Raw genomic sequence first — 24,162 nt, 5'->3', positions numbered from 1 at the left:
TGTAGTCCCTTTACTTTAAAGCAAGGGCGTAGATTTGGTTTTGGCATTGATGGGGACGGATGATTCAACCACCGAACCCTGCCCTGTTTCTTTTTTTTCCCTTTTTGTCTTTGCTTCTTGATAAAAAAAAAGGAGAAATATACTTGCCTACATATGCTATTCTACATGCTTTTAAACCATTTAAAATTACAATTCATAGTTTGAATTATATAATGTTAAATTACTATTAAACAAATGGCTGACTAAGTATTTTAGGCTTTAGTTTACTTCAGCCATATTCCATATAAATCAGGTATCATACAAAAATAAAAATAGCTTCAAATACAGTCATGACAATAAAAGAATATGACTTTAAGGACTTAACAACATTAGTTCAGTTATAGTACACCAACATCTGTTATACTTTGGCACTAAGGGAACACTGAATGACCTGGTGGTTTTTGTCCATGAAACTACTCATCTAAGATTAGCACAAAGTAAGAGATCTCTCAGCAAAATAATGCAACATTTTAGGCACACTATTGCCCCGATCAAATCAGTGAGCTGGGATTTTTTATTCTAAACATGGACTACTGTTACAGCAACAGACATGGACTACTGGTGTGCCACACAACAACTCAATGTCCACTATGTGAAGGAGCCAAACACATGCCTTCTCCTCTTGTTAACTGAGATAAACTGCTGGCATATTGGTTTTACATCTATACTGTCCAGTCTCTCCTGGTGGACATGGCATACAGCAGCATTGTTTAATCTCATTTGAGTCATTGTTAACCTTAGCCATCTTTTTAGTCTTCTGAGAGCACTGAAGCTTCTTTCAGCCTCAGTACATGCGTTTTATCCTCAGATTAAAATTATTATTATGTGCTTGATGTGCCTCACCTTTGGCCCTGGCTCTTCCCCTCTGACTGCACTAGGACATACTGCCACCTGATAAAATACCACATTGATTCATGTCATATAAAAAGTGAGACATGTCAATTCAGATTCTTTGCCAAATATACACTAATGAATCAATTTACATCAGCAACCTAACGATTGTCATGATAATAAATACTAGTTAATCTATAGCACCAAATCATCAGTCAGTCACCTGTGACCTCGCCTCTTCACCTCTGTCCGAGCTACAACATGGCAGAGCTGCCTTTGTCACCTGATGAATAACAGTGAGACATTCGAAATACATGCAGTCACACATGTGCTTCAAATACAGTAATGAACCATCAAGTCATCATCACATTTCACCTGTGATCTTGTATCACCATTACTCTCTGAGCTTTGTGTTGGTTCTTCTGTCACCTGACAAATAGGACATAAGAGTAAAATGTGTAGCTGCTTCAGTGTTTCTGTCAATTTGTGTAGATCTTGACTCATCAGTAATGTTTGTAGGGTGAGTGCATTTTTAAAACAATTTGTGCAAACTGCACTACAAGGTGGAATATTTGCAAAATCATGACTACCTCATGATATTTTGTCTCAAAAATTAACCCTATGAATATGTCAGTACCATTAGGATGAAATTATTGTGTCACCAACATTTTAACGTTAGACATATAATTTTAACAGCCTCTGTAAACTAATATCCTGGCTTGCTCGAGGCTGCTGTTTTTTCTGACAGTTTCAATCAAAGTTAGAAATGCTACTCTGGGAGACTGAGGTAACTAATAGTGCTGCCTGTTGTGCAGTTAGTTTCCAAAACACGTTATTCATGGTTACATACAATTTTAGACTGATGTGGGCCAAAGCCTGGCATAGCCTGTAACGTTATTATGACGGACACATTTTATGAGTGAGCTTGACTTTAAGTGACTTACAGGTTTCTTTGAAAAGTACTTTCTTATATCCAGGTTCTTCCTTTTTGCTGCCATCCTCCTCTCCTCCTTGCAGGTCCTCACAGCGCAGACTTGCCGCTGCTAAAACTAAACAGAGCTCCCTGAAAGGCACAGCCAATCACATTGGCCATATTTGTCACACGACGTAGGACTCCAATAGAGAACGTAATTTAACTCTTTCTGCACCGCTGGGTGAATGACACTTTGACAGATCGTTTTTTTTTCTTTCTATCGGGTTTGTTTTTCTTTACTCGAAGAGATCAAATTATTGGTGGGGACATGTCCCTTCCGTCCATGCCAAATCTACGCCCTTTCTTTAAAGGTTTAATACATTTCTACAGTAATCTGGAGAAACACATATCAGTGCGACAATAAACTAACTGACTGTTATCTTTCAGTGACAGAAACAGGGAGAAAGACAAAATCAGATCCTTTTTAGAACTGGCTCAGACCCAGGAGGCTTTTAAAGATTTTCTCAGTCTATAATGCTACCGAGCTCTTCAATGGCTCCTGTATCATATTATTGTCCACAGGAGAACCTGAAGAAGCAGGGGAAAGCCAGGCACCAATACCGATCACCTTGAAGTCTCCTCAGGGGAGTGCAGCAGTGGATTTATCACAGAATGAGGTGTGGCAGGTTGCAGGGATGCCAATCAAAAAATATTTGAGGAAAACCACATCTGTACACACACACACACACACACACACACACACACAGAGTGTGTGTTCAGTCTGAACAGGAGCACAAGGTCGCATATTGCTCTACTGAAAGGTTTGTTTATACTTGTATGACAAGTGCTAATTGGACCTGATTGCCCTGTGCACACTTTTGTTTTACGACCTCGCTTTAATGTTAACCACTTATTCCGGCCTCTTAATGCCCCCGTCCAGGGGTGTGACCTCTCATAAGTGCCTGTGAAGTAGGCATCTAACAGACCCTTCAATGCACATGCATGGTGGCATAGCATCTGACTCAGCGGACATGCTCTGAAGTCACAGTGAAGCCTGCACAGTGACGGAGATCGTGACGGTGTTTAACTTTATGTTAGTCCTAAAGACAGTTATGTTAACCCAATAATAAACTGCGCATAGACTAACAGGAGGGTTGCTGCCACAGCAGACTTGGCTGACACCTTGTCAAGGATTTTTCCCCCCCCAGTCTAGCTGTGTGTAATAAATTCATTTTGCTACCTGGAATTTATTACAAATACCTGCCAAGTTCATCTTATTACTCGATAGTCAAACATTTATCACAGAATTCAATTAAAGCCCATAATTGCAGCGCCCTATCATGCGTCGAAATCACCTTTCTGCAAAGGCTGAGGTCAGTTGTAGTCCAGTCACACACATGAATGGCCTAATTAGTGACAAAAATGATTGTGCCACATGATCAGTTATCGAAGTAAATGCGCAATCAAACTGTTAAACGAGCAGCGGGTGAGGATTTAGCTGGAGAGACAACACATAAAACATTTCAATTAATAATACATTACTGCTTTTTCTTTTAAAAACCCCAAACAAAAAGTACGCACAAACGCTTACATACCTGTTAGTGTTACCCAGTGAAGAATTCATCAGATGCCATCGAGGAAAAGCATCATCCGTGCTGAGTTAAAAGTTGCCCGGTCGTTGCGTCCAGCACTGCGAGGCGAGCGGGAGGAGCCGGAGGAGCGCTCGGTGCCATTGCGCACGGGCGAATGTGGATGTGGAGAGCTCACAGATGAAGCTCCAATCTCGCTCGCTCACTTCATTTTCCCCCCACCGGGTCTCGGTGGCTCTATGAGGCTTTCTACAGTGAGCTTTCTGCGGCCACACCGGAGTTACGCACGTATGTTGTGGCTACATCAGGTGTGCTTAGTGACGCTGTGGCTAATTATTACGAGAGGGGGCGCGGAACATGTTTTGATCTGAGAATAAAATGATTGCGTGTCACTGCTATGATAGAAGTTTTTGAATATCTGCGTTATGAGTTAGAATCCCCTCCCTCATCAGTATGACCCTGACACAGTCTCGCAGTCTGGGTCGTGCTTTGCTGGAAGTGATAATGGAATAAAAATAACCAGATGCTGGCCTCATAAAACAACCAAATGAAAGACCTGTGAGGCATTAGGCCAGCCTGGGTGCTTAAAAAACATGTGTAAACCGTCGCGCCATTATCTTTATGGGGCCCTTTATAACCCTGTGACATAAGAAATGCCAAAAAGAAAAAGGAAACTCTATGCAGATAAAGAATACCAGTGTGGAGGTAAGAAATAACGACACGAGAGGTTCCTGTGTCTCACTCCAACTGTTTATTCACACACTGTCTCTCAGAACTTAAGATACAGTAAGCGCCAAAATCTCCACCCAGCTCTTCCCTTCAACTTGGGTGTGAGTGGAGCCATCTGGTGGTCCGCCACACATACCCCCCTTGAACACACAGTTAGGTCTCTATTCAGTCCAGGACCCTGGGCCTAAGCAAACGACCCGAACGACTGAACCTGGGAGGGAGAGAACAGGCAGAGGAAGGTCCATCCTGTGAACGAGGCTGGTGAAGGCGAGCAGGAAAGGCAGAAGGAGGCTCAAACGTTGGTGGTCCGGGGGTAGTCCTGCGGGGGAAACCAGAGTCTGTCAACCCCATTGAAGGAGGGCGGCCACGGCGAGGGCCTGGGCCGGCACTACATTACTGTCCGGAAGAACATGTGCAGGCTTAAGTCTGTCAACACACACAGTCTCCCTTCGACCCCCAAAATCCAAAACAAAATGTTTCTGGCCCGGTTCGATAACCCGGAATGGGCCGTCATACAGCGGCCGCAGCGGTGTCTTGTGGGCATCGTGCCTGACAAAAACAAACTTAGCAGTCTCTAAAGTCTTTGGAACAAAAGTGTCAGGCACGCAATGGTGCACAGGACCAGGAACCCGAAGCGAGCGCAAAAGTGGGTTGAGCGATAGCACTGATGGATCGAAGCAGGGGGGAGGGTTCTCCGGCAAGAATTCTCCAGGCACGCGGAGGGGCTGACCAAACACGAGCTCAGCTGGGGAAGCGCCGAGATCCTCCTTAACCGCACAGCGCAGCCCAAGCAAAACCCACGGGAGGCGGTCAACCCAATTGCCACCTTGTAAGGAGGCACGAAAAGCAGCCTTAAGCGACCGGTGGAACCGTTCACACATCCCATTAGCTTGCGGGTTGTATGCGGTTGTGCGGTGGACTTTAGCCCCCAGTCCATCAGCCATGGCCGACCAAAGCTCGGAAATGAACTGGGGGCCTCTGTCTGACGTAATGTCCGCGGGCGGGCCGAAACGCGAGACCCAGGTTGACAAAAATGCCCTGGCCACCACTGCTGCAGTAGTGGATGCCAGGGGACTGCCTCCGGCCACCTGGTGGTCCGGTCAACAACTGTCAAAAGGTGCGTAAAACCTTGTGACGGCGGCAGAGGACCCACCAGATCGACATGCACATGATCGAAACGTTTGCCGGGTATAAAGAACTGCTCCAGAGGCGCCTTGATGTGTTTATGAACCTTCGCACGCTGGCAGGGAATGCACGCCGACGCCCATTCCTTAACTGATTTGCGAAGGCCTGGCCAAACAAATTTAGAGCTGACCAGTTTAACAGAGGCCCGGACCCCCGGATGAGAGAGAGCATGTACCGAGTCAAAAACCCGACGACGCCAGGAAACGGGAACCACTGGGCGAGGGCGGCCGGTGGAAACGTCACAGACCAGGAAAGGACCACCGTCCTGCATGGGTCTGTCCTCCAGTATGAGGCCCGTCTGGGTGGATTTAAGCTCGAGGATGTCCGGGTCACCGCTCTGATCGGCAGCCATGGCGGAGTAGTCTATGCCGAGAAAGACAGGAGAAACCAGCGCACGGGACAAACAGTCAGCCACATGATTGGATTTACCAGCCACGTGCCGAATGTCTGTTGTGAACTCAGAAATGGCTGCCAACTGGCGCTGCTGGCGTGCACTCCATGGATCAGAAACCTTGGACATGGCAAACGTCAAGGGTTTGTGGTCCACGTATGCGGTAAAGTGACGACCCTCGAGAAAAAAACGGAAATGGCGAGTCGCCAGGTGGAGCGCGAGTAGCTCCCTGTCAAAAACGCTGTAATTGCGTTCGCTGTCACGCAGCGTACGGCTGAAAAAGGCGAGCGGTTGCCAGACACCCGAGATTCGCTGTTCCAGCACCGCACCCACCGCTATGTCCGACGCATCGGTGGTCAACGCAATCGGCGCTGAGGGGGACGGGTGGGCCAGAAGGGCAGCATTAGCTAACGCTGACTTAGCATCAGAAAACGCTTGGATGCTTTCTGGACACCAGTCGACGGCGTCATTAGCCTTCTTACCTTTTAACGCCCCGTAAAGGGGCTTCAGCAGATGTGCCGCCCTGGGGAGAAAACGATTGTAAAAATTCACCATCCCCAAAAATTCCTGCAGTGCTTTAACGTTTGCAGGACGCGGAAATTCCGAAACAGCTCGGACTTTGTCAGGCAACGGAACCGCGCCCTCAGCGGAAATGCGGTGCCCAAGAAAATCGAGAACGGGCAACCCAAACTGGCATTTAGACGGATTAATAATCAGTCCATGCTCCGTCAAACGCTGAAAAACCTGACGCAGATGGAACAGGTGCTGCTCATTCGAGCTGCTGGCTACCAGTATATCATCAAGATATACAAAAACAAAGGGCAGCCCGCGCAAGACAGAGTCCATCAACCGCTGGAAGGTTTGGGCGGCACCTTTCAGGCCAAACGGCATGCGCAGAAACTCGAAAAGGCCGAAAGGTGTAATAACGGCGGTTTTGGGGACGTCCTCCGCGCGCACGGGAACCTGATGATATCCCCGTACCAAATCGATCTTCGAAAAAACAGAGGTCCCTGCAAGATGGGCGGAAAAATCTTGGATGTGGGGAATGGGATAACGGTCGTTCTCCGTGACGTTATTAAGACGGCGGAAATCCCCACAAGGTCGCCACCGACCATCAGATTTAGGCACCATGTGTAAAGGAGAAGCCCAGGCACTATTCGAACGCTGCACGATGCCCAGGCGCTCCATGGTGGCAAATTCTTCCCGAGCGACAGCCAGTTTAGCAGGGTCGAGGCGACGCGCGCGCGCGAAAACCGGGGGCCCTACTGTAGTTATGTAATGCTCCACCCCATGCTTCGTCACAGTGCTCGAGAAAGTGGGGACAGTGAGTGAGGGAAACTCAGAAAGCAAACATTGAAAAACGTCACCCGAATCCACTGAGTTAGCATGCACCACGGGCTGAGCACCCCGAGTAAAACAGGGTAATGAGGAAAATGACACAGCATCAATTAAACGTCTGTTAGCAACATCAACCAGCAGTCCGTGAGCACAAAGAAAATCAGCGCCTATTATAGGCACAGAGCTAGCAGCAACAACAAAGTTCCACTGAAAGTCACGGTCATGAAAGCAAACAGTCACCAACCTTTCGCCGAAGGTTTTGATGGGAGAGCCATTAGCCGCTGTTAGCAATGGCCCGCAGCCCTCAGCTAGCCCGTCCGAGCCAGCCGGGGGAAGAAGGCTCTTCTGTGAGCCGGAGTCCACCAGGAAACGCCTCCCCGAGCGTGAGTCCTCTAAGAAAAGCAGCCTTTCCTTGTTGCCAGCGGTCGCGGCTGCTACCGAGCGCTGACATGCCCGTTTCCCTGGGTCTGGAAACTGCAAGGCGGGAGACAGCGCCGGGCCTTCGCTCCAAAACGCTGGTGATAAAAGCAAAGCCCTTTTCCGCGGTGCTGCCGCGCAGCGATTCCGGCCACCGTGGACGAGTCGGAGGGTCCCTGGAGCATCGGTGAGGAGGCAGGGGAAAACGCTGGTGAGTCCTGAACAACCGCCTGGACGCCGAAACTCCTGGTAGCAAGGAGGATGCGATCTGCCTCTTCCGCCAGAGAGCGGTAATCCTTCGTGGCCAATAGCGGGGAGTTGGCAAGGCCAGCGCGCACTGGAGCCGGCAACTGTCGGAGAAAGAGGTGGGTGAAGAGAAATCCTCCATCATCCGCGCCCAGCAAGGACAGCATGCTCTCCATGAGCTCGAGGGCGGTGCCGTCGCCCAGGCCCGCGAGGGAAAGGAGTTTCTCGGCTCGCTCAGCATCAGAGAGGGAGTAACGCCGCAGCAGCAGCGCCTTGAGAGCGGTGTACTTGCCGTGGGCTGGAGGGTCCCGGAGGAGAGTCATCACGCGGCGGGTTGACAGCGGGTCAAGAGAAGCCACCACATGGTGGTATTTAGTATCGTCGGCTGAAACTCCACGAAGAGCAAACTGAGCTTCTACGTGCACGAACCATGAAGGGGGATCGTGAAGCCAAAAATCCGGCAATTTAAGCGCCACAGCAAACGCAGCCATCGGCGGAGGTGCAAATCCGGCGGCAGCCGATGCTTCCAGGCCGGAGCTGGCTTCGTCGTCGAGCCTTAGCATGTTCGCTACTGGGGTCACCAATGTGGAGGTAAGAAATAACGACACGAGAGGTTCCTGTGTCTCACTCCAACTGTTTATTCACACACTGTCTCTCAGAACTTAAGATACAGTAAGCGCCAAAATCTCCACCCAGCTCTTCCCTTCAACTTGGGTGTGAGTGGAGCCATCTGGTGGTCCGCCACACCAGGACCTTTTTGCCTTATATCTCTCTGCTCTCAGCCAATGCGTCCCCCCTCTGTCTACATGGCAGATAAGAGGAATCCGTACTGCAGGAGCCCCTACAGCGCGCACCAAGTAAGTGAGATCTGGACCAAACCACGCGAAGGAGGGTGTCATTTTTCCCATTCATGTACACATTCCAGCTCGCAAAGAAGGAAGAAAAAAAAAAACTGGAGAAAATTCAACAAAAGTCCTGTGAGGGAGGTTTAGCACAACAGCCGTTTTGGAGACAAATGAAGGCCATGTGGTTTACATTTCCAGAATTAAAAAAAGGCAAAACAGAGTCATAGTCGACTTTATTACAAAGCCTTGGTAGAGTGCATTTTAAAAAGCAGCGAGCAGCAGGAAGTTAATGGCCTGTCCTGTGTAACTGCAGCCGCTGACAAACAATCGCCAACTGATCATTTTTCACTCTGAACCACCTGTCAGTTTGTGTTTTAACTCATGTAAAAGTGCCTAAATGTCCTTGGTGCCCACTGGAAATCTGACCCATCCTTCTTGTCTGCAGAAGCTTTCTGGCATATATATACATCTTCTGCCGTATAGAGCTTTGGAGACTCCTAATATGTGCTGCAGCTGGCATGTGTTTGGAGCCTGATGAAATTTAATGATGTGCGATATCCACAACACAGAATACATTTTGACTTTGGATGATGTTCCAGTGCAGTCACTCGAAACCGGTGTCCATTAAATCCAGACACCCTTTGCTCTCTTTATGTTCATCTCCTCCAAAGTCATCACTAAGGGTGTACACCCAATTCCCTCCATACATCCACACATAAACATCAACTCCTTCACCCATGACACGCCTGCTGTACGGATGCTATGCAAATAGCTCTGATCAGAAAGGGACGGGAAGCTGAAGAGTGAAGTGGGATCTCTTTCCCCTTTGAATGAGAGCTGTACAGACCTTGGCCAGCTCGAGCTCCTGACAGCCGCTCACAGAGCTGTTACTCACAGGATGTATATCAGCGCAGACTAATACCACTGTGAAGGTCAGCCCTTAGAGGGCATGGATACAATAATGATAAGAACAGTGTTGGAGAGAAAATGGAAATAAACACTCTTAGAGTTGGCCGACATTTTGTTGCCATCTGTTGGCATTCAGGCTGAACTGCTCTTATTCCAAACTGAAATAATGCAGCGCATGTGCGGGTATGTGTTTACACAGCAAAAGGACAAAATAGAGGAAACAAGGGAGAACATATTAGGAGACACGAATGAAATGAAATGGACACAGCTGAATAATTAATTAAATAAATAACAACAACAACAATAATAGCCTATGGATTGTTTATTTATTTATTTATTGGTGCATCTTTTAGGTTCAGCTGGTAGAGTCACAATGAAGTAAAACACTGCAGGACTCTTTTGTCTTCAGATAGAATCAAGAAGGTGCTGGAAACATTCCCCAGAGATTTTGGTCCGTATTGACATGACAACATCACAGATTTGTCAGCTGCACAACCACAATGTGAATCTTCTGTTATATCACATCCCCAAGGTGCTCTATTGGAATCAGATCTGATGACAGTGGAGGCCATTTGAACACTGAAACCAGTTTGAGATTGTTGGAACTTTGTGCTGTGTTATCCTGCTGGAAGCAGCCATCAGAAGGTGGGTACACTGGTCATAAAGGGATGGACATATTTAGCAACAATACTCATTTAGGCTGTGGTGTTTAACCTAAGTTCAGTTTGTACTAAGAGCCTTAAAGTGTGCCAAGAAAATATCGCAAAACCATTACACCAACACCTATAATTGTGGCAACAGGAAATGAAGATTAATCAGACCAGGAAATGTTTTCTCAATCTTTTATTGCCCAAATTTGTTGAGCCTGTGTGAATTGCAGCCTCAGTTTACTGTCCTTAGCTCACAGGAGTCACACCCAGTGCCGTCTTCTGCTGCTGTAGAGATTTACAGAGCAGGAAAATTCCAACCAAAACAGTTTAGTGTGTTAGGTGAACAGTCAGGATTAAGAAGTGCTACTGCGATGTAGACAGAGCAGCTGCCTCCAAATTTAACACTTAGAAGCAAAAATATGCATTTCCTTCACTGGATAAGGAAAAAAACAGTGTATTTTAAAAAATAAATCTTTTTGCATACTTAATGTGCTGCACTTTAAGTTGTTGTTGGCCAGATTTTAACTCGTGATGCAGTGTACAAATGAGCCAGAAATAAAATTTGGAAAAGATATAAAACAAATGTGTGAAGACTGCAGACTAAAAGGAAAAACAAACAAACTATAAACTCAAAGTGCTGGCAAAACAGCCACATGCTCATTAAAGTGTTTCAGGCCAATGAAACAAAGTAAATTTTCTCTCCACTTATTTGAATGAACATTTTAATGAGCTCCTGTACTTTTACTTCTGTGTTTTCCATTTTCATCTTTTGCTTAGTGTTCAGTGTGGTTAAAAAAAAAACATTAAAATATAAAAATGTAAAATATAAAATGGATAGGTTAGTTGCTTTTATAGTAATTAGGTATTTATGATGACAAAGAAAAAATATTTTGGCACAGATGTTTAATTTTTTTATAGGGTTTATTTAAAGAACCTTCACATTCATCAGCTGGTAATCCATGTCATATCTTAAAGCAGGATAAAAAGGACACTTGTAATATTTTCACATAAAGTTACAGCAAAACTGTGTTAAAAACTTCCTTTGACAGTACTCTTGAACAAAATAAGAGATATATCACAGACAGTGCATTTAAATTGTTACTTAAAAGAAACAGTACTTGTTAATAGAATATGATGAAAATCTATCATATAAATTGTTCAGATATGTAGCAGCCGGGTGGCTATGAAGAACTTCAGTGCAGACTTCACTTGATTAATTTTCCTTCTTGGTCGACCCACTCGGAGTAGCCTCCTTTAAAATGTCTCGCCCTGAGGGGGAAAAACAAAAAAAGCACAGATAGAGGAGCTTAATCTCTTAATACTGTTGTTTGCTTTATACTAAAAGGTCACCCACAGTTCAGCAAGTCAAAGTATCACCTGAGGACTCTGTACTCCAGCTTCAGCAGTAATGCACCATTATAGATCTTGGATTAATGTTTATGAAACACAAACCAAGATTTAAGAGTCTGTAAAACAGCAGAAGTTACCTGATTTAAGTTTGATTAGCATCGTCTTCAAAGTGTTCTCCTTGTGTATAAATGTGCCACTCCCACTTTCACAACTTGCACCTGTGCATTTGCAGCAAACACTGGCTCTCCTCCAGGGTGTCAAAATAGCAACCCTTCACCTTCAATTCTAGATAAGGACGAGGTGGCACCCAGTCTAAATTATAGTGCACATGCCAAACATGCACTACGGGAAATAACATGCCTGCTCCTGGTCATGCAGTTGATCTGATGCATGTTTTTTGGGCTTGATCACTGTACACTCATTCACTGAGTACAGCAGACCCACTTGAACTGCACATGAATATCAAGTCAGTTTGATTCAGAAGTTGATGATAACTCTCTGCATTCGTTACGAGATTCATTTTGGTCAAAGCGTGACTTCCTGGGAGACATCTAAATGTAGCAGGAGTGCTGGAACAATAAATAAGGATAATAACTGAATGGTAATGATTTTTATTTTTGCTACTTATAGGCCAGATAAGACTTCATATTTTTGTAGATATGGTCAGTAGAAAAATACATCTGTATGGGAATTACATGTTCACAAGACTAAGTAAAGAATTTCTTTCAACCCGCCTATCAAAGCCAGTGAGACTGCATGCAGTTTAAAACCTGTCCTCCAGTCTAATCTCTTTGCAGTGTATCTGATCTTCACTCGGCATAACCTGATCTGCAGGACGCTCGTCTGTGACCTAACTGCCCATTTTGGGTAAGTTTCGGATCCCTGTCCAGTTTGCCAATTTAACTTGTTAAGTGGCCACATTTCTCCACCATCGCCCTGTACCATTTTACCTTTGAACTGGTTGTGGAGAAAGGGAAAACAATTCACAGCACAACATACAGAGCTTGTTACACAGGTTTTCTGCCATGCCCCTGTGCTTTCAGACTTTGTAAACCTCTCATTGATCCAATGCTGCAGATCTGTAGTAGACCTCACCTCTTTAGAAATTTACCCTGGAAACACACACACTGTGTTTCCACAGTTGATTTCCACTGGTAGTGTGCTTAATCTCCAGGTTTGTTTTGCATAGAAACAAGGACATTTATTACTACTTACTTGCTAAATCCCAGCTGATGAGCGATGCCTAGTGCTCTGATGCTCCTGCTGCCACTTTTGCAGTGAAACACAATGTTGTCATCAGCTTTCGTGGGAGCCTTCACTTCAAACCTTTGCTCAAAGAGCTCAGGGGACAGCTGCAGAGACTCCTCCAGGTTGTCCACTGAGATACATACCAACAAAGACCACACATGTTAACTTACAAATGCAGGAAAACAGGAAACCAGACAAGTCCCTACAAGTATCAAAATCCTGCTTACGTGGGACATTGACGGCCTGGGGAATGTGTCCAGCCTGGTACTCATCAGGATTTCTCACATCAAAGAGCTGAATGTTATGGCTTGCCAGCATGGTCTTCAGCTCTGAGTAGGTCACCACTGAACCTGAAAAGCAACAAAGAAAGGAAACAAGAGGCAAGTTAGAGTTTTAAATTATTTTGCTTATAGTGCTTGTATTCTTTGAAAATGATGTAAAACCACCATTCCGCCATTTCTTGATTTAATTACAGTACCTGTTAACTGAACCCCTGCTGATGGTAAACACTGTGGCTGCCTGGTGTGGGGGTGAACTAAAAATACCGCCTGGCACAGCTAAGCTACAGTATTATCTTCTCTATGAAATATGGAGTGAAACTGCTTGTGTACACCACCTGCAGCCCATTCAGCCGGGAAAAATGCTGACTATAGGCAGCCATAAACACCGACTGTGACAAAGACAGTCTAAGTATTTCTCAGGCAATTGACGCTTTAAGACAGCATTCCAGCAGTTTAACACAAATATCATGAGATCCGACTATTAATATCAACCACTAAGAAAGATATCTGTAGCCCCAAAGTGGCAAGCCTGCCTAATATTGCACGATCATTATGTTATTCCCGTAGGACGATTTCGATCGGACACAGCGACGCCTTTACCATCGTCTGATGCTTCGTCGCATTTTGGACTCGATGTTGAAAAAGTCCGAAATATCGAGCCAAAGGCCGGGTAACACCTCCGGTTCGCCTCCGTAACAACCTGGCAGAAACTCCGGGACAGCACGAAGGACAGCATTGCACACTGCTGGGCTGTGCAAACTGATACGGGATAACTACATACTGCTGGTTATTGTCATCACTATACATTCACTCAGCAGGTGTTGTGCCCAAAAGTGATTGTCTGCCAGAATGCCGTCCGCGGGAGCGCGCGCAGCTGCTTAAAGCTGCAGCGCCCGGATTACTTGCGTTGCCAGCTACTTCCGTGCAACTGATATAACGTGGGGGGGAAAAAAACCCCAAACACATTTATGCCTTTGTTATTAGGCAAAGGTATGCATTTATGGAACTTTAACGTTTCTTGTAACCGAATTATGACGCTTATCAGAAGGTTGCTTTCAGTGTGTAGCGCAGTCACGAATGACTACATGCATCACGATGGAATAATTAATGCCTACAGGTTTAGTATGTCTACTCTCGTTGTTCATATTTGTTATAAGACTGTCGAATAGTTGTTAAAACAATAAAGACCTATTGTGCCAGTATCACCATGACTCTTTCTTGTTTGTTCAGAATAACGACTGAGAACATGGAATTTTAGCGCTACCAAAAGGTGATTGTGGCCTATAACTTGTCACTGAAACAATATTTCGGCTTCAAACTTGTTGGATATATTCCAGAATGGTTACATGTGATATATTGTATCCCCAAAACTCTCCAAGAACTGCTGAATAACTTGTACAGGAACAAAAAACTGATAATATGCTATTTCCAACCTGCCAAAAAGTGATTGTGGACTATATCTTGTTACTGAAACAATATTTCTGCTTCAAACCTGTTGGATATCATCCAAAAGGATCATATGTGACACATTATATCTCCATCAGTCCCTTGGAACTGCTGAATAACTTTTAAAAGAACATTAATACCGATAATATGACATTTTCAACCTGTGCATAAAACGTCAAATTTCAAAAATGTTGTAATTCAAAAATAATACAAAAAAAGGATAATGGCCAAATGGAAACAGGCGGGAGGAGGTCTGCTTAAACACATTAGGAACACTAAGTAATAGGAAAGAGAAAACAAACGGTAATAAAAATGTCATTCCAATACTAATTGAAGCGAAAACCAAAAACGAACAACAATTACATCCAATTAAAGAAGAAACCACCAGTTAAAATAAACTAACAAATAGACCAGAAACAGGGGGTATTGCGGAAGCTCAACACCAGTAAACCATGGAACAACATATATGTTAATTCTTTGCATACAGTAACTATGCTAACATGTCAGGAAACACAAAATAATTGAATAATCCTACAAACAAATTGCAATCAAAGCTGAACTCTAATGTTGTGAACAACACAGAAACATACACAGCAACACAAACATAAATTAATGAATTAATAAACAAATAAACAACCAATAAATATTATAGGAGACAACGATACAAAACAAGAAACATTTCAAAAACATTTCAAAAATTTAACTTTACAAGAAAGAGTCATGGTGATACTGGCACAATAGGTCTTTATTGTTTTAACTACTATTCGACAGTCTTATAACAAATATGAACAACAAGAGTAGACATACTAAACCTGTAGGCATTAATTATTTCATCGTGATGCATGTAGTCATTCGTGACTGCGCTACACACTGAAAGCAACCTTCTGATAAGCGTCATAATTCGGTTACAAGAAACGTTAAAGTTCCATAAATGCATACCTTTGCCTAATAACAAAGGCATAAATGTGTTTGGGTTTTTCCCCCCCCCCCACGTTATATCAGTTGCACGGAAGTAGCTGGCAACGCAAGTAATCCGGGCGCTGCAGCTTTAAGCAGCTGCGCGCGCTCCCGCGGACGGCAATCAGTTTCTGGCAGACAATGGCCGTTTATCAATGCCCAAGTACGCGAGTACGTACTCGCGTGCTCGGTGAGTACGTACCCGCCGAGAACGCACGGGAGTACGTACCCGCCGAGAACGCGAGCACGGACTCGTGGGCCGTCTCTCAATTCTCAAGTACGCGAGCACGGACTCGTGATTTGTACCAGCGTACGTGATGATATCACAGGTCCGGAGTTTTTACTGCCGTCCCCTCCTAATTTAACTGTGAGTAACATGTTATGAAGCTTAACTTTAATCACAGCCAAACCGGTTTACTCAGGAACAAATAAAACACTGAAATAAACCAAACATTAACATTTAGAAGTGATCTAAGTGACTTATATATCATTTTTAACCTCAGTAGTGAAACCTCTATTAATAAAAATAGTGTACATGTACATACGTGTACATACCTTAATAAAAACAAGCAGGTGAGATGTTAGAACGCTTTTATTTCTATTCTAGTGGACACTCAATACTATAGACAGCTGCTGGGGTTTCTTTAACCTGAGTAGTGAGAAGTCAGCGAGCGGGAGGGGAGGGGAGGGGGGCGGGGCGATGTGCCGGGAGTCCGCTGTTGAGTTTTGGACGAAATGCATTCTGGGATATATAGCTGTCCCAAGTCTACACCGATGCATGCTCGATAAAATGGGCGGATCGAGAACACATCCGGGACTTTTTCGCGTTCTCGGCGTGATGCGTACTTCGAATTGGAACAGTACTTGGTCTCCGACTGATGACGTATCACGAGTACACGAGAACGCAAGTACGCACAAGTACGCATATTGATAAACGCCCAATCACTTTTGGGCACAACACCTGTTTTCTTCTTCTTCGTCTTCTTTTTTTTTTGGAACGCTCCCTTTATAATGGTGCGTTTGGCGCCAATCTCAGGATGTAGCAGTTATAGCACCGTCGTAACCGTCGTTAAAAAAGGTTTTCACTTTCACCCGATGGATGGCAGTGAAATGAAAGTTTTTAAAACTTTGTGCCCCTTTTCTGTAGTCCCTTTAAGTGTTTAATGCATTTCTACAGTAATCAAGAGAAACATCAATGCTACAATAAGTTAACTGACTGTTCGAACACACCTGGCATGTCTACTTGAACTGAAGATAAATTTTCCTCCTCAAATCTTGATACGAAGTCAAAGTTTTGTTGAATAATTCAGTTAATTTAAACACTTTAAAGTTTAACCACGTATTTCACCTTTACGCTGATTTTTTTTTCTTCTTCTCAGCCTGCTGGTGGTTGGATGCCCCGTTTTCACTGGCAACCGTAAAATCCGTTAGGTCTCAGAGCTGCATAAGTGTTGAAAACACCTAAATCTGTGGTACAGGGCCGTGCAGAGACGTTTATAGGGGCGGGTGCTCAAAGCTAAAAAGGGGCACATTGAACCAGGCTGAATAACAACAACACACATTCATCTAATGTGGGATCGCATCATACTATATCACTGTTGTGAGGCAAAGCAAACGTAGCCTATGTTTTACCTGATGGGTACAATGTTGCTGTTGAGGGGTTGCTGCTGCTCCTGCTGCTGATAGTGCTGGAGGGCAGGGCTGTGTTGATCTGAGACTGTAGACATTAAAAAGTCCATAGGAGAGATGGTAGCTGATTAAACAAGTGTCATGAGATAATAACAAAATGCAAAGATTGGTGACAGCGCTTGGAACCATAAGGCAACAAAAAACTGAGAAATAAACTCGGCTCTGCCTGTGAATCACTCTTTGCCTCTCTTCCTCCTTCCATCCACTCATTTCATCTATCACTCTCCACTTGCTGTCCATCTGAGAACAAGGCACAACTTGCTATTGCAATAAACTATTATTTAATTATCCACACTTAACAACTCTTACACTTAATCTATAATAAAATGATGACAGAAAAATGTTATAGAAGCAAAACATTTCAGTTGTGCTTATTATTATTTTTATACTGGAATACCTCTCCAACAACTGGTACATGTGTTAATGTTACCTGTGCTCTTTGTAATCCAGCTGCTGAGGGATCCACTGCCTTTAGTATCCTCACACAGCTCCTACTGTTTCCTCCTCATGTCCTTACCAGCCATGTCTGGACAATGTTATATTATGAGTAATAATTCAAAAATCCATATACATAAAACACACACATGCACGCACACACAGTGACATTTTAGACCTTCTTCAGAATACTGTACATACTGTGGGCACAAGTTTCCATCATGGTGCTGATCCACAATCCTTCCCTTATTATTTATTACTAGAGCTACAATAATAAAGCAATGAGGGAAAAAAAGTAATAAATTTATAATAATGTATTTATGATGATTCCATTTGTTTCACTATCCACTCTGTGCAGGGAGAAAGCTTATTACATTTTTAAACTGTAGAGATACAATAATTTTGCTGCTGTAAAATCAGCATTTTGTCTTATTTAAAATATAAATCTAATATAATCTGTTTCTTAATGTATGTTCTTTAAAATACAGCGTGTTTTTTAAAATATTATAATTATAATAATCCATTATTATGTGGACATGCATATTAGATCGTTTTAAGTGAAATATAAGCCCCCCAGAAAGGCAGGAAAAGCCCTGTAACTTACTTTAAAACTAAATATGTTCCCTAAAACGGTGACAGAGCTACAGACCCATGACAGCCTTACCCAGTGAGCCAGCAGCTATGACCAGCACTACTTGTGCAGTTAATAAAAGGACAGGTAAAGTTTGTCGCGCTGTTGCACACACAGCACGCTCATTTGTTTCAGTTCGTCAGTTGCCACAAGACAGCTTACCAGCGTGTACGTAATAAGCTAATACTCCTGTGTGCTTTAGACTACAGTGTGCGCTGTACACCTACTTACTGGTTGTGTCGCATCAGTCTGTGTCTCTGAGGTAATTTGTGTTTCTCCTACAGCTCCGGACCGCAAAAAATGCGCGTGCACTTTGTGAGCTCGTTCCCGGCTCGTAACCAGCGCGTTCTGCCGTCAAGGGCGATCATTGGTTAATGGTGATCATGTGACTGATGCAAGCCAGATCCTTTTATTTAGCAAAAATGTGATTAATAGTTAAATATTATTGTTGAGGGGCACAGACAGGACTCCACACGCACACACACATTTAAAAAAAAATAATTAAAAATTAAAAAAAAATTGCCTCAACAAAAGGGCACTTTGGGCACCCATCAGGAAAGGGGCGGGTGCTCAAGCCCCTTCCGCCCCCCCCTCTGCACGTGCCTGCTGTGGTATAATAAATGAATGATTTTTTTAAAAAAATGTATCAATTTTCGCTTCCTCTTTTTCTCTTTGAACAAGTGCATAATGTATTTAAAATTGCAATCACATTAATTGCAGATTCTATTCATATTTTTACTTTTTTAATCCAAATACATGCAAGCCATCAGTATCTTCAGCATTAACATGACAAAAACGTGCATAAAACCTGCATGTTTTCTAGAACAAGAAAGGCCCACATAATAAAACGTTATACACAATCAGTCAATGATAACTTCAGTGCAAATATTGTCAGTTAAAGACTATGATGCCTTTCCTCTGGTACAGGAAAGAGATGCGGTTTGGGCAACAGCTAAGAATGGGTTAATAATCAATGTTTTCAGGTTTTTCCGCTGCTCAGTTGGTCTACCCTGAATAAAAAGATTTTTTTTAATTTAAATTTCAGCATCTCTCATTTGTCCCAACCTTTCAGCTCTTTGCAGTATTATAATAACAGCACTGTTATTATTATTATTATTATTATTATTATAGTGCCATGTCTTGTAGAGTGACTCGTCCATGGTTTTAAAGGAATAGTTAAAACTGAAGTTTCAACATCTGCCGGATGATGCAGGATGTTTTATGACTCTGTGGTGTCCAGTGCAATCCTCTATGTTATTGATGTACTGCAGCAGCAGACTGAGGGTACTGCATAACAGCACTACTCAATAATCTGATTCACGTGGCCAGTAAAGTCGTGGATGTGGAGCTTGACTTTCTGACAAATGTTTCAGAAAGGAGGATGCTGTCCAAGCTACAGTCAATACTGGAGAAATCCTTCACAACCTCTCCATCTCGTGCTGGACGGCTGCAGGAACATGTTCAGCAAAAGACTCATTCAGCCACGATGCACCACTGAACACCACAGTAAAGCATTCCTACCCATGGACATCAAACTTCATGACCCTTGGAGTGTTTTCACCCGTAATATCTTATCTAAGGTACATATTATTTTTTAAAGTTTGCAATATTTTAATTCAACATCACACTTTGAGGGCCTTAGTTTACTTATTTTTTTATATAGAAACTTTACATTTAGTATCTTTCATAATTATATTTTATGTGAGTGTCTGTAAAAAAAAAAACAAACAAAAACAATTTACCACAGGATTAATAAAGTATTGTGATTATGCCTTTATTTAACACATCTGCCTAGGTCTGCCTTTTCTTTAGTGTAATGGAAATAAATGACAGCTACTTTGTGGCTCTCAAAGGGACAAAAATAGATCTTAAAAACTGAGCAGTAGTGTCTCTTTGCAGACATGACAACAGTTACCATCAGTTTATAATTAGCTCATCTGTAATAACACTAACAGTAAGAGTTCATCAGGAATGTATTTTGAGCCTCAAGCATTCAGTACTTTGTAAGAAAGTTACACTTTCCTGCACAGACACTGCAGTGGTGTTTGAAGAAACAGTTCTCACATATCGTCATGCTGTTTCATTAACATGTCGTTGTTATTGAAACAGCACCTGCACATCCTGTGCAAGTTTATCTTGCTAATCAAGTAAGCCTGGGAACAATTTCCCCCCAGTGTGCTTAACAGTCTATAACAGCTTTGTTTTACTTCCTTACACCTTAGTCTTTCAACTTGTGAGCCCACTGTTATCTTATAGATGCTAAGTGTCTTCTGTCGATGTGTAACACTTACATGTAAACCACACCCACCCTCTGATTTTTGCCTCCTCCCTCACTTGTCAGTGATTCCTGGTGGTCCCACTCTCTCGTTCAGGAAGCCCACTGTATACCATAGAACAACACACCAACACAGTAAACTCGTGGAAAAAAAGGACTTTTTGTGATTTGTAAAATTACTTGATGGGTTAATTTTTGATTTTTTTTAACATTACAAAGCTTTCCACTTAATTTGATTTAAGACTATTTTTAGCTGTTCAGTGAACTTGGTCAGTGTTTGTTTGGGACAACATGACTGAAATGTTGCTGCTCTCTTTATCTGTCCTTCAAGACTTTACCTAGAGATGTGTCAGTGCTGTGCTGTGGTTGAAATCCTGATGGAAAAAACATGAAAACAAGTCAGTTGTTAAGTCAGGCTCGGAAAACCTGACAGAGGACAAGCACTGACAATTTGCCGATGGTCTGATGTATGGAGCCACACGCACTTCACTGCAGGGCTTAGAGGACAGACATGTAGTGACTACTGGGACGTGAAGGGTTTTTCATATGAACATGTATTTTCAGGCATGTTAGTGAATTTTTTTCCATTCGTGAAACTCTAATTCATGGAGATATCTTTGAGTTATCTCAAAGAACACTAACCTCCAGTTTAAAAATCTTAGGACTTAGCCATGATTTTTCTTCCAACCTTTTCCCTTTATTATGTGCAAGTGTCATTACTTTTATGATCAACCATCCATATGTGATGGCTCTGGCTCAAAGGAAAGGACAAAATATGGAGACCACACATGATTTGCATGAAAAGTAAAAATTGTTAAAAAACCAAAAGTTAATAATGTGATCAGTTCATCAGTAATGTGTGTATTGTGTGGATGTATGTTCCTGTGCTGTAGATAAATCAAAATATAAAGCAAACAATGTTCAAATAAACTCAAATTACGTGAAAAGGAACTACAGAAAAGTTGCAAACACTACTCTAAATACTTTTACTCTAATACCAGTAACCATCAAAACCTGGAACTGGATACAGAGGAGTGAGGGTCATTACACATATTTATTCAGAATAAAACAGTTTTTTGCGTTTCTTTAGGGGATGTCAATATAACTGCGCAATTACAAAAGTCAGCGCATGTAAGGAAATACAGTCATTTAAGTGATTTTTTAAGGAAATAACTTAAATAACTGCACCGGCATACAGAAGCCCATTTTAGTAACAATCACTCACTCCTGTGTTGTGATTTCAGAGTAATGTCACTAAAGCTCTTTTAAAAAAGCTTCTTGAAAAGCATCCCAGTGTTTTAAAATGTCACAATGACAGCGATCATATTTCCCTTGTATTGGCTTGTCATTGGTGTAATTCCCATTGTGCTTATGTACCATTACTGTGCCTTTGTCTCCTTCCGTCTTTCTGCGCTCTCATTCTTTTTTCTTATTTTCTCTTTCCCTTCACCCCCAACCGATCTCCCTACGTCTGCCGGAGGTTTCTTTGTGTTAAAAGGGACTTTTTCCTTCCAATTGTTGCCCTTACTCACAGGGGATCAGCTGATTGTCGGGGGTTTCTCTCTAATATTGTACGGTCTTTGGTCTTTACCTGACAACATAAGACAACTGTTTTTATCAGTTGGCACTATTTAAATTGAATTGAATTTTATGGATTTTCTTTAGTTGAATTGAATTGAATTGAACTGAACTAAATTGATCTTATATTAGTTTTCAATTTAATAATTTTATCGGCAAAATTTTTATATTTTGTTAAACATTGTTGTCTTTATTGATCTATGCTGGAAAATAAACCTATTCCCCTCACATAAGGACATACTTTTTTTTAAACAAAAAGCAAGCAACAGCTGTGTAACAAAGTAATGACTTCCTGTATAAAGATGCAGTTTTCATACTTCATGCTAGTACTTCAGTGGGTCCAAGTCATCACAAATAGTCAGGAGAAATAAAAAAATGCATCCCAAAGATGAAGTGGAGACAAGTGGCAACATTATTTTTTAAAATTGTCGCAATATATGACAAATACGGATACTTTGCTACAGAATATAACACAATAGGCCACTCAACTGTTCAGCGGATGTAATAAATGATGTGAATAATACACTAAATGTAGGCTGAGTTTTTCAAATGATTACACAGCGCCCCCAGGTGGCAGAATATTATAATAATACACAATTCCTGTGACTGTAGGAAAATTAATATGACAGGGTTTGTTTGGCTGTCTTCCTCACTGCTCGTCACAGCATCACTTTCTCTCAACATCTCCATCCTCCAATTACTGCAGCAAACACCTACAAAGCCCTCACCTAGAGATCACGTTTAGTTCCAACAACTTAAATACTGTTAGTGTAATTACTTTTAAACAATCTGTAACGCTGAAAGTTTGTGTTTATCGCCACACCAGGGAAAGATTTTCTTGCTGCTGCATGTGGGATAGTCTGAGGAGGAAGGTTTCCAAGTTTTTTTTTTTTTTTAAGAGGGTAGCGCAGGAAGACAAGAACAAGCCAAGAGGGCCCACAGACAATCTTCTCATCTGCTGCCCTGTATTTTATAAAGTTATTACTCAAAAAGTGGCAGTGCACAAGCTCTTAAACATTAAACAACTGTTTTGCAAAGGGGAAAAACATATTTAAAAAAAACCAAAAACCTTTTTTACTCAGGCACAAATTGTATTCCAATGTAGCCTAATGATGCACAAGTGTATTCAAAGTATCTACAGAGAGGGGACCTTTTCAAAATAATATAAAACATATTATTGGTTTATTGCAGCTAATGCTGATTTTAATTATTTTTATACTGATTGGTTGCATGATCTACAATAATGCAGTTTATCTGCAAAATAATAATTCTGTAAAATCAATATTATGGAGTGAAAAAAATACAATATTTGCATTCAAAAATATAGTAGCATAGAAGCAGAAAGTAGCAAAATATCAGAATATTTATATTATGTACATATACATTAAAGCAGTGGTTCCCAAACTTTCTTTTGCTAGGCCGCCCTTTGTTTTACAAGAAAATACCCCCCCAACTCCATCACAGTTTATTCCACACCTCAAACCTTTTGTAAACAATTAAACAAATAAAAGTAAATTGCAATAAATTACAGGTTGCCATAAAATAAACCACTAAACAAACCATCTCTATGGTGTAATTATTTTACGTATAGTTGTTTTTGTTTTGTTTTTGTTTTTTACTGTGTAAGAATATTCAACATTACTATCAATACATTTATAAAAAAATGTCTCCCTGTGCAAAATGAGTTTAAAAACATAAACAACTGTGGGATACAATTCCTCCGTGATTTGAACGGGGGAACAAATTGCGGCAGGATCAGCCTGATATTGTTTGTATCCCATTGTTTTTATAAAGAGCTAACAACACCAAAATTTTATTATAAGAAGTGTTTGTGAACTAAAAATCAAGAATGTGGGATACTGTTTGTCCGTGATTTGGACAGCCCAGCTCCTGCATCAGGAGCAGCTTCATGCTCCTGATGCAGGGGAAACAAATTCTGTCGGGGATACCTACCTTGGCACCACCGTTGTGCAGGTGAAGCCAAAGGCAAGATATGCTTCTAGTCTTTGGCTTAGAAGGAAGCTGGTTTGGAAGCATATATGGCGATGCTTCATCCTCTGCTTTGCGTTTGTGTGGGAGCCCCATCAAAAACCTGTCCATTATGCTAACAGTGTCCAAGCATTCTTTTCTTTTTTTTTAATACCGCGCCCCCCCGCAATGGGAACCACTGCATTAACGTAAAGTACAAAA

General features: G+C 42.4%; 2 protein-coding genes across 4 annotated transcripts in view; both read right to left on the bottom strand.

Annotated features, from left to right (window-relative positions):
• Positions 1-24,162, bottom strand: part of LOC102082737 (extracellular matrix protein FRAS1) — a 473,764-nt gene that overhangs the window by 421,989 nt on the left and 27,613 nt on the right. The gene's annotated exons all lie outside the window — the stretch shown is intronic.
• LOC100696082 (thiosulfate:glutathione sulfurtransferase) lies at positions 10,985-16,731 on the bottom strand. Of its 2 annotated transcripts, none has more exons than XM_025910083.1 (4): positions 16,595-16,731; positions 12,908-13,030; positions 12,648-12,810; positions 10,985-11,351 (listed from the first exon to the last, which is right to left on the bottom strand). In XM_025910083.1, exons 1-4 carry the CDS (start codon positions 16,599-16,601, stop codon positions 11,288-11,290), a joined length of 357 nt encoding a protein of 118 aa, XP_025765868.1. In that variant the 5' UTR covers positions 16,602-16,731; the 3' UTR covers positions 10,985-11,287. The 2 variants fall into 2 exon arrangements, with proteins under 2 accessions (XP_025765868.1, XP_003443661.1); XM_003443613.5 differs by lacking the exon at positions 16,595-16,731 and adding an exon at positions 13,562-13,816.

This window comes from Oreochromis niloticus, linkage group LG9 (assembly GCF_001858045.2).
Source record: "Oreochromis niloticus isolate F11D_XX linkage group LG9, O_niloticus_UMD_NMBU, whole genome shotgun sequence".
NCBI lineage: Eukaryota > Metazoa > Chordata > Actinopteri > Cichliformes > Cichlidae > Oreochromis > Oreochromis niloticus.
The sequence above is the reverse complement of the archived record's forward strand: the minus strand, read 5'-3'. Positions and strand labels throughout refer to the sequence as shown.

Coding starts and splice junctions, on each gene's coding strand:
- LOC100696082 (XM_003443613.5), bottom strand. CDS start 13,697: ATGCTGTCCTTCGTGCTGTCCCGGAGTTTCTGCCAGGTTGTTACGGAG. Junction 12,811..12,907: donor CCAGGCCGTCAATGTCCCAC/GTAAGCAGGATT, acceptor TATGTATCTCAG/TGGACAACCTGGAGGAGTCT. Junction 11,352..12,647: donor CATCAGCTGGGATTTAGCAA/GTAAGTAGTAAT, acceptor TTTCCCCCTCAG/GGCGAGACATTTTAAAGGAG.